We start from the raw sequence: 9636 nt of genomic DNA on the forward strand, positions 1-9636 counted from the left end.
CAGCACAGAGCCCGCTTCGGGTCCTCCTGTCCCCTTCTGTCTGCCCCTCCTCTGCTTGTGCTCTCCCCAAAATAAATAAATATTAACATCAACAAAAAACGACAACAAGCTGGGGCGCCTGGGTGGCTCAGTCGGTTAAGCATCCGACTCTTGATTTCCGCTCAGGTCATGATCTCATGGTTCATGAGACAGAGCCTCACCTCAGACTCTGTGCTGACAGCGTGGAGCCTGCTTAGGATTCTCTCTCGTGCTCACTGTCTCTATCCCCCTCCCTCCCTCTGCCCCTCTCCCCCACTAGCACTTTCTCTCTCTCAAAATAAATAAACAGTAAAAAAAAAAAAAAAAAAAAAAAAAGACAATGTGCTGTCCGGACTGCAGAGCCCCTGATTCAGTGGGACTGGGGTGGGGCCTGAGAATCAGCTTTTCTATCAAACTCCCAGGCAATGCTGGTGTTGCTGGTTCAGGGACCACACTTTGCAAGTCAAGGAATTAGATAAAAGAGATGATAGCCTGGAAGTGCCTGAGAGGTGACCTTGATTACTTTCCATGGGAGCCAGGCCCCTACTTCCATGGGGATGGCGCTCCCGGAGCCTCACAGGACACGGCGACCAGGTGAGGCGCTTCCTGGTCCCCTCCTTCCTTTCCTTCCCCAGACACGGAGCAAGGTTCCACTCGAAAATGTCTAAACACACCTCTCAAGAAATGTCTTACTGTGGAAGGAAGGAATGAGCTTAAAACGGGGCGGGGTTACTAAATCCACACCTCAGTTTTCTTCTTCCTTTCTCCTAGGAATCCCTCCAACATGGCCTCCTACCGGCGCAGCCACAGAGGAGAGCACGGAAAGCCCTTCTGGAACAGAAGTGCCCTCAACCTCAGAGGAGCCAGGCCCCTCGGAGGAGCCCTTCCCCTGGGAGGAGCCGTCCACACCCGCCCCCCCGGTGCTGGCTGGGACTGAGCTGCCAGGCTCTGGGGAGGCATCCGGGGCACCCGAAGTCAGCGGTGACTTCACAGGCAGTGGAGAAGTTTCAGGACGTCTAGACTCCAGCGGACAGCTCTCAGGGGAACGTGCAAGTGGACTGCCCTCTGGAGATCTTGACTCCAGTGGTCTCACCTCTGCAGTTGGCTCAGGCCTGCCCGTGGAAAGTGGACTGGCCTCGGGCGAAGAAGAGAGAATTACGAGGCCCAGCGTTCCTAAAGTTGGAGGCGAGGGCCTGGAGACCTCTGCCTCTGGAGTAGGGGACCTCAGCGGGCTGCCTTCTGGAGAGGGTCCAGAAGTCTCTGCCTCTGGAGTGGAGGTCCTCAGCGGTCTACCTTCTGGAGAGGGTCCAGAAGTCTCTGCCTCTGGAGTAGAGGTACCTTCTGGAGAGGGTCCAGAAGTCTCTGCCTCTGGAGTAGAGGTACCTTCTGGAGAGGGTCCAGAAGTCTCTGCCTCTGGAGTAGAGGTCCTCAGCGGTCTACCTTCTGGAGAGGGTCCAGAAGTCTCTGCCTCTGGAGTAGGGGACCTCAGCGGGCTACCTTCTGGAGAAGGTCCAGAAGTCTCTGCCTCTGGAGTAGAGGTCCTCAGCGGGCTACCTTCTGGAGAAGGTCCAGAAGTCTCTGCCTCTGGAGTAGAGGTCCTCAGCGGTCTACCTTCTGGAGAGGGTCCAGAAGTCTCTGCCTCTGGAGTAGGGGACCTCAGCGGGCTACCTTCTGGAGAAGGTCCAGAAGTCTCTGCCTCTGGAGTAGGGGACCTCAGCGGGCTACCTTCTGGAGAAGGTCCAGAAGTCTCTGCCTCTGGAGTAGAGGACCTCAGCGGGCTTCCTTCTGGAGAAGGTCCAGAAGTCTCTGCCTCTGGAGTAGGGGACCTCAGCGGGCTGCCTTCTGGAGAGGGTCCAGAAGTCTCTGCCTCTGGAGTAGAGGTCCTCAGTGGCCTTCCTTCTGGAGAGGGTCCAGAAGTCTCTGCCTCTGGAGTAGGGGTCCTCAGCGGGCTACCCTCTGGAGAAGTTCCAGAGGTTTCTGCCTCTGGAGTAGAGGACCTCAGTGGCCTTCCTTCTGGAGAGGGTCCAGAAGTCTCTGCCTCTGGAGTAGGGGATCTCAGCGGGCTGCCTTCTGGAGAAGGTCCAGAAGTCTCTGCCTCTGGAGTAGGGGACCTCAGCGGGCTTCCTTCTGGAGAAGGTCCAGAAGTCTCTGCCTCTGGATTAGAGGACCTCAGTGGGCTTCCTTCTGGAGTAGAGGGTCATCCAGAGACTTCTGCTTCTGGAGTAGAGGGCCTGGGTGAACTTCCTTCTGGAGGAGAGGGTCTAGAGATCTCTCCTTCTGGAGCCGAGGAACTCAGTGGGTTGCCTTCTGGGAAGGAAGACTTGATTGGGTCAGCTTCCGGAGACTTGGACTTAAGCAGAATACCTTCTGGAACTCTAGGAAGTGGGCAAGCTCCAGAAGCAAGTGGCCTTCCCTCTGGATTTAGCGGTGAGTATTCTGGGGCAGACCTTGGAAGTGGCCCGTCCTCTGGCCTACCTGACTTTAGTGGACTTCCCTCTGGATTCCCAACTGTCTCCCTAGTGGACACTACATTGGTGGAAGTGGTCACAACCACCACTGCAAGTGAGCTGGAAGGGAGGGGGACTATTGGCATCAGCGGTGCTGGAGAAACATTTGGGCTGCCCTTCAGCGAGCTGGACATTAGTGGGGCAGTTAGCGGCCTCCCATCAGGAGCTGAACTCAGTGGCCAAGCATCTGGGTCTCCTGATATCAGTGGGGAAACATCTGGATTCTTTGGTGTCAGTGGACAGCCATCAGAGTTCTCTGGGGAAACATCTGCAGTGACGGAGCTCAGCGGACTGTTCTCTGGCCAACCGGATGTCAGTGGAGAAGCTTCTGGAGTTCTTTCTGGCAGTGGTCAGCCATTTGGCATAACAGACCTGAGTGGAGAAACCTCTGGGGTCCCTGGTATCAGTGGGCAGCCCTCGGGGCTGCCAGAGTTCAGTGAGACAACCTCCGGAATCCCTGACCTGCTTCCCAGTGCCGTGAGTGGCAGTGGTGAATCTTCTGGCATCACGTTTGTGGACACCAGTTTGGTTGAAGTGACCCCGACTACATTTAAAGAAGAAGAAGGCTTGGGGTCTGTGGAACTCAGCGGACTCCCTTCAGGGGAGGCAGATCTGTCGGGCACGTCTGGGATAATGGACATCAGTGGACGGTCTTCTGGAGCAGTCGACTCCAGCGGGTTTACCCCCCAGCCTCCAGAATTCAGTGGCCTGCCAAGTGGAGTAGCTGAAGTCAGTGGAGAAGCCTCCGGAGCAGAGATTGGGAGCAGCCTGCCCTCGGGAGCCTATGACGGCAGTGGACTTGCTTCTGGGTTCCCCACCGTCTCTCTTGTAGATAGGACTTTGGTGGAATCTGTGACCCAGGCTCCAACAGCCCAAGAAGCAGGAGAAGGGCCTTCGGGCATCATGGAACTCAGTGGTGCCCACTCTGGGGCACCAGACGTGTCTGGAGACCATTCAGGAGTTTTGGACCAGAGCGGGCTGCAGTCCGGGCTGGTGGGGGGCACTGGGGAGCCGTCAAGCACTCCATATTTTAGCGGGGACTTTTCAGGCACTGTGGATGTAAGTGGCGAATCTTCTGCGGCCACGGGCACCAGCGGGGAGGCCTCGGGACTTCCGGAAGTCACTTTGATCACTTCTGAGTTCGTGGAGGGCATCACTGAACCAACTGTTTCCCAGGAACTTGCCCAAAGACCCCCTGTGACACACACACCCCGGCTTTTTGAGTCCAGTGGAGAAGCCTCTGCGTCTGGGGAACTGAGTGGAGCCACGGCAACATTCCCCGGGTCTGGGGTAGGATTGGTCCCCGAATCCAGCCCCAGCCAGACGCCTGCCTTTCCTGAGGCCGGGGTGGGGGCGTCTGTGGCCCCCGAGGCCAGCGGAGGGGCTTCCAGGTCCCCTGACCTGAGCGAAGCCACCTCCACCTTCCCCAGCGCTGATGTGGAGGGAGCCTCAGGCCTGGCGGTGAGCGGCAGCACCTCGGCCTTTCCAGAAGGCCCCGGGGAGGGCTCGGCCACCCCAGAAGTGCGGGAAGAGTCAACCACCACCCGTGATGTGGGCACAGAGGCGTCAGGCTGGCCTTCAGCCCCTCCGACGGCTTCTGGAGACAGGACTGAAATCAGCGGAGACCTGTCCAGTCACACGTCGGGGCTGGACGTCGTCATTGGTACTAGCGTCCCAGAGTCTGAATGGACCGAGCAGACCCAGCGCCCTGCAGAGACGCACTTAGAAATCGAGTCTTCAAGCCCCTTGCACTCGGAAGAAGAGACCCAAACAGCCCAAACAGCCACCTTCCCTATAGATGCTTCCATCTCAGCTCCTCCAGGAGGGACGGATGAATCCGTGGCAACCGTTGCAGGTATTGTTGGGATTTTTTCTTTTCCTTTCAATGTGTTCGGGGAGTTCAGACTGTAGTTAGGAGGCAGTGTAAATTCAAGCTTCACTACCGATTAGCTGTGCAGCCTCAGGTAAGTTTCTTAACGTCTCTGAGCCTCACCTGTAAAATGGGAATTAGTACCAGGGACAATTAAACAGGTTATAAATATATGCGGAACAAGCACTTAGCGTCGTACCTTGCACACAGCACACACTTAGATTAGTGGTTGTTATTGTTACAGCGGAGTTACATCACAAGAACAGTTACATGTGAATTCAGCTATCTGTGCTTTGGCAGAGGGACAGAGGAGGACTATTTACAGGACGCTAGAAATTCTACTGGCGCCACTTTCCCGTGGAGTTTTTCTTTCTCCGTGAGAGGAGAGAATGAATCTGATGACATCTATGCCTAGATATTTATTTCACGCAGGGTTAAGACCTGCACAATTTAGGGAACTATGACGTGTCATTTTGGCTGTCCTAACTCGAGTCCCCACTGCCACCCCAGTACAGAGGACTGCTCTGTACGATAGCCACAGTCTCACCTTGACACAACCCAGGCACCAAGCACCAGAAGCTGATGATTTTCCTCTGCTTTTTGCCTTGGGATCCCTTGCACCTCCCTCTGGGCCGAGAGACCCCATCCCCCTCCGCAGGATGCAGGGCCAGGTGCCCAAGGGGGACAGAGACCCCAGAAACGTGCTGAGCCAAAGCCAGCCTTGTGGGCTTCAGGGGCCCAGTGCCCCGACCTCGAAGTCTGGAGGCCCGGCTGCACCCAAGGTGGCTGTGACCTTGACACTCAGCATCTCCCTGAGAGCCGCAGCCCCGCCAGTCCCTGAACCAAGGAGCTCTGTGTAGTGCGATGTGCCAGGAGACAGAGGGACACAGTGCATGCCTGTGCCCCCCTGGCCTCACGAGCAAGAACTGCAACATAGCTAAGACCCTCATCGGCCATGGGGGTGCAGGCAGGGCCGGGAGGGTGGCTCCTTCATCCCTAGAAGGGGCCACAGGTCAGAGGAGACGACCAAGGCCAGCGGAGGCTCAGGCCTCTCAGACCAGAGGGGAGAGGTGCGCAGGGACGCCTCAGGGTAGAAGCCACAGGATGAATGTTCTATTCTACACGGCAGTTTAGGAGAACAGGTCCAAGTAATTAAACTAAAAGATAGTTCATCTTTTTTGTGAAGCCAAAGATTGTTTTTGAAATTAAAAAAAAAAAATTTAACATTTACTTAGTTTTTGAGAGAAAGAGACAGAGCATGAGCAGGGGAGGGACAGAGAGAGAGGGAGAGACAGAATCTGAAGCAGGCTCCAGGCTCTGAGCTGTCAGCATGGAGCCCAATGCGGGGCTTGAACTCACGAACCGTGAGATCATGACCTGAGCTGAAGTCGGATGCTTAACCGACTGAGCCACCCAGGCTCCCCGAGCCAAAGATTGTTTTATGAGTCGAACGCAACACATGCTCGCATTTTGAAGATAAATCGTGACTTCTGAGAAGTGTAGAGCGAGGATGTGATGGGAAGAGCCAGCCATGCCTCACGGGCCCCAGGAGGGAAGACAGGGCTGTCTTGCGTCATGCTGAGCCACCCTCTCGGGGAAACCCCTGCAGACCCCTCTGTGCTTGGCCCTGGGTGGGGTTTGGGTCCCCTTCTTGCCCTGAAGGAAATAGCAGGCGGTACTTGTCACCGCCAGCTCCAGGATTCACGGCCACAGATCGGCTGTGATCTAGCAGCGCCCTCCCCCTGGGCACCCACGCCCCCCCCCTCCCCGGGGGCCTTTGTCCTTCGCCATGGGTGAAGCAGCTTGTGGGACAGGTGAGGACCCTGGGGAATCCCCCGACAGGAGGTGGCGCCCAAAACAAGATGCCTGGTTACCTCCAGCTCATTCCCTTGGAGGTAACCAGGCATCTCCGCGATGCCCCCACGCCCTGACCCCAGCCTCTGGTCCCAGGTCTTTCTTAAAGGGGCTTCATTCCTCAGACACATGCAGAATCAGAGCCATGAGTCCTTGGGGAGAAGCTGCTGGACACGTAGGGCTGGGCGACTGACCCCCAGTAGCCATTACTCGTGCACAAGGAAGGATTTTTCTGTTTGTATATGTTGTTGTACATGCAAATTAACACCTCATAGTATACGCTCATGTAATATAAATATGCTGTATAGACACAGCACACCCAGGAAATGTTCTGTATGAACAGGCACTAGGATGACTATGGAGTCACTCTTTTCTCCACTGGGTCAGCCTCTGGCCAAGTCAGGGGCCTCTGTGGCCAGAGGGGCGGGCTCTCCTAGGGCGGTCCTGACCCTGGCACCTAGGGGGCAGTATGTCACAGGGCCGCAGTCACCTCAGGGACTAGAGCCACGTCCCAGCGTCATCCACCTGGATGGGAGGGCAGGGCGCTGCCTCCGTTCTGGGAGAGGCTGCCCCTGAAGGAACTGGGGAGACCCTGTGTGTGCTTTCCAGCAAGTAGGGCTCTGCGTCCTCAGTCAGTGGTGGGAATGGCTCCTTCTGTCCTGTGGGTGGCATCAGGGGACATTGTGTCTGGTGTGCAAGCACGTCCTCCCTCTGGGGGTGCTGGAGGAGAGCAGCAGGGATACCTGTCTTAGGCGAGGTGCTAAGTCCTAGAGGAGCAGACTCAGAGCCCCGCGGGACTTCCCGGACAGCCGGGAAGAACGCCCTCACCCTATTTTGGTATCTTCTGACACCTCCCTCCCTTCTTAGCAACCCCTTCCCTAAGCAGAAATGGGACGCTGGTATCACAGGTCGTAGCAGGGCTCATGAAATGAGAAGCAGGTGGCAGTGGACCCTAACTAATCTGCTGGAAAGACAGCCCGTCTCTGACTGTGTGTATTTCCAAAGGCCTTTCTCCCCAGACAGCTCTGTGGGTAGCTTGGCAGTTGCCCCCGTTTGAAACTGCAGCACAGAGCGGTCACGGACAGGGGTCTTCCTTCACTTGTTTAACACGCTCCGCCAAGTCAGAGCTCCCTCTTGAACATAATAATCAGTTGCCGGTCTTAGAGAAGCCAGAAGATGAACTTCGGGGCGACCATAATGGAGGTGGGGGAGACCCACAGGCAAGCCCTCAGTACCTCATTTGTAATAGGGTCCAAGGTAGCAGTTCTCAGCTTTAGAAAATTCTGAAGCCTGGGGTCCCACTCCCACAGATTCTGATTGAAATGGTCCTGTGACCTTGGCACTGGGTTGTTGGGTTTTTTTAATGTTTATTTAGGTGGGGGAAGGGGCAGAGAGAGAAGGAGAGAATCCCAAGCAGGCTTCTTGAGGTCAGCGCAGAGCCTGATGTGGGGCTTGAACTCACGAACTGTGAGATCTGGCATGGCGGGGGGTGGGGGGTTAAGACCCCCAGGGTGACTCCATTGTGCGGTCAGTGTGGAGAAACTGCTGTAAGAAGGAGGAATATCTAAGGGCGCCTGGGGGGCTCAGTCAGTTGAGTGTCCGACTTCAGCTCAGGTCATGATCTCACAGTGCTTGGTTTTGAGCCCCGCGTTGGGCTCTGTGCTGACAGCTCAGAGCCTGGAGCCTGCTTCGGATTCTGTGTCTCCCTCTCTCTCTGACCCTCCACCACTCACACTCTGATTCTCTCTCTCTTCCTCAAAAATAAAATTAAAATATTAAAAATTAAAAAAGAATGAGGAATATCTGAGTACAGCATCTGGCCCAAAGAAGCGTTAATAAAAAATGACTTCTGCTTCCCTGTCTCTTACTCTACTGGTTAGAAAAAGCTTTATCACTTCCAAAGAGCAGGTGTTAAGGATGCTTCCCAAAGGCCTGAGGATCACGCTGTGTCCACGGGTGACCCACTGTTATCTTGTGCTAGAACTAAAACCAGAGGTCAGTGTTCTCCAGGCGCCAGAGGGAGCAAAATGTAGCATTTTTCCTGTGGCAGTACCTGGCAAATGAGGTTCGAGGCTGTGTTTCATCCTTAAAAGAAAGTACTTGACAATTGCCACCAGTGTGTTTAGTCAGGGTGCCATAAACGAGTTCTTGACAAATTATTCATCTGTACTCTTGACGTCAAAATAAACATCCGTTTAATGGATATTCAGATTCTTTAGCGATTAGAAGCAGGGCTCTGCCATTCAGATCCACTAAAAAGCAGCAGCGGGGTACCTGGGTGTCTCAATCGGTTAAACGACCGAATCTTGATTTCGGTTCAGGTCATGATCTCAGGGTTTGTGAAATCGAATCGTGTGTCAAGCTGTGCAGGGACAGTGCAGAGCCTGCTTGGGATTCTCTCTCTCTCTTCCTCTCTCTCTGCCTTTTCCCCTGCTCATATTCTCTTTCTCTCAAAATAAGTAAGGAAACTTTTTTTTAAAAAGGCAGCAGCATTCACCCCACCTATGTTGCTGGCTTTTGCTGAGATTTCTGGCTCTGATGTTTTAAAACTCGTTGCTCCTTAGAATCACCTGGACGCTTTTAAAAATCACTGCATCTGGGCCCCACCTGGAGCTACTCTGATGCAGTTGGTCTGAAGAGGGACTCTGGCATTGGTATTTCTTAAAAAATCTTTTTTTAGTATTTCTTTTTTTTTATTTTTAATGTTTTTTTTTTTTTTTTTGAGAGAGAGATAGAGACAGCGTGAGCAGAGGAGGGGCAGAGAGAGAGGGAGACACAGAATCCAAAGCAGGCTCCAGGCTCTGAGCTGTCAGCACAGAGCCTGACAGGGGGCTGAACCCACGAACCATGAGATCATGACCTGAGCCGAAGTCGGATGCTTAACCGATTGAGCCACCCAGGAGCCCCAAAAAATCTTTTTTTAAAAGCGTGTTAACTACAGCAGTGATTCTAATGTGCAGCTGAAGTGGAAAACTACTGTCCCAATCAGATCCCATGTCCATTTCAATTTGAATTTCATTCATTTGAATTTCAGTGAACTCTTAGCCCTAGGTGGGGAAAATGCTTTCAAAGCAAGTGAAAATACAAAGTTAAAGTGAAAACACAAATTACCCCGTCATGACTTGACATAACTAAACAGTCTATGGGCAGATTTTAACAGGGAACCGCAGTTGACCCTTGAATAGCATTGGGGGTTAGGGGTGCAGCCCCCCTACAGTTTAGCACCTGCATATAAATTCTGACCTCCCCCAAACACTTAACTACTAATAGCCTAGTGTAGACTGGAAGCCTTAGTGATAACATAAAAAATTGATTGATACTTATTTTGTATGTTTTGTGTATTATATGGAACTCTCTTTTTTATGTTTTTTTTTTTTTTTTTTTTTT

General features: G+C 53.7%; 1 protein-coding gene across 1 annotated transcript in view; it reads left to right on the plus strand.

The window, feature by feature from the left end:
* Positions 1 to 9636, plus strand: part of ACAN (aggrecan) — a 39162-nt gene that overhangs the window by 18595 nt on the left and 10931 nt on the right. The window contains exon 11 of the mRNA XM_039217395.1: positions 790 to 4380. Within this exon, the coding sequence (XP_039073326.1) occupies positions 790 to 4380 (3591 nt within the window). The remainder of the gene's footprint in view (positions 1 to 789; positions 4381 to 9636) is intronic.

Source organism: Hyaena hyaena, unplaced genomic scaffold, assembly GCF_003009895.1.
Source record: "Hyaena hyaena isolate Hyena2069 unplaced genomic scaffold, ASM300989v1 scaffold_13, whole genome shotgun sequence".
Lineage (NCBI taxonomy): Eukaryota > Metazoa > Chordata > Mammalia > Carnivora > Hyaenidae > Hyaena > Hyaena hyaena.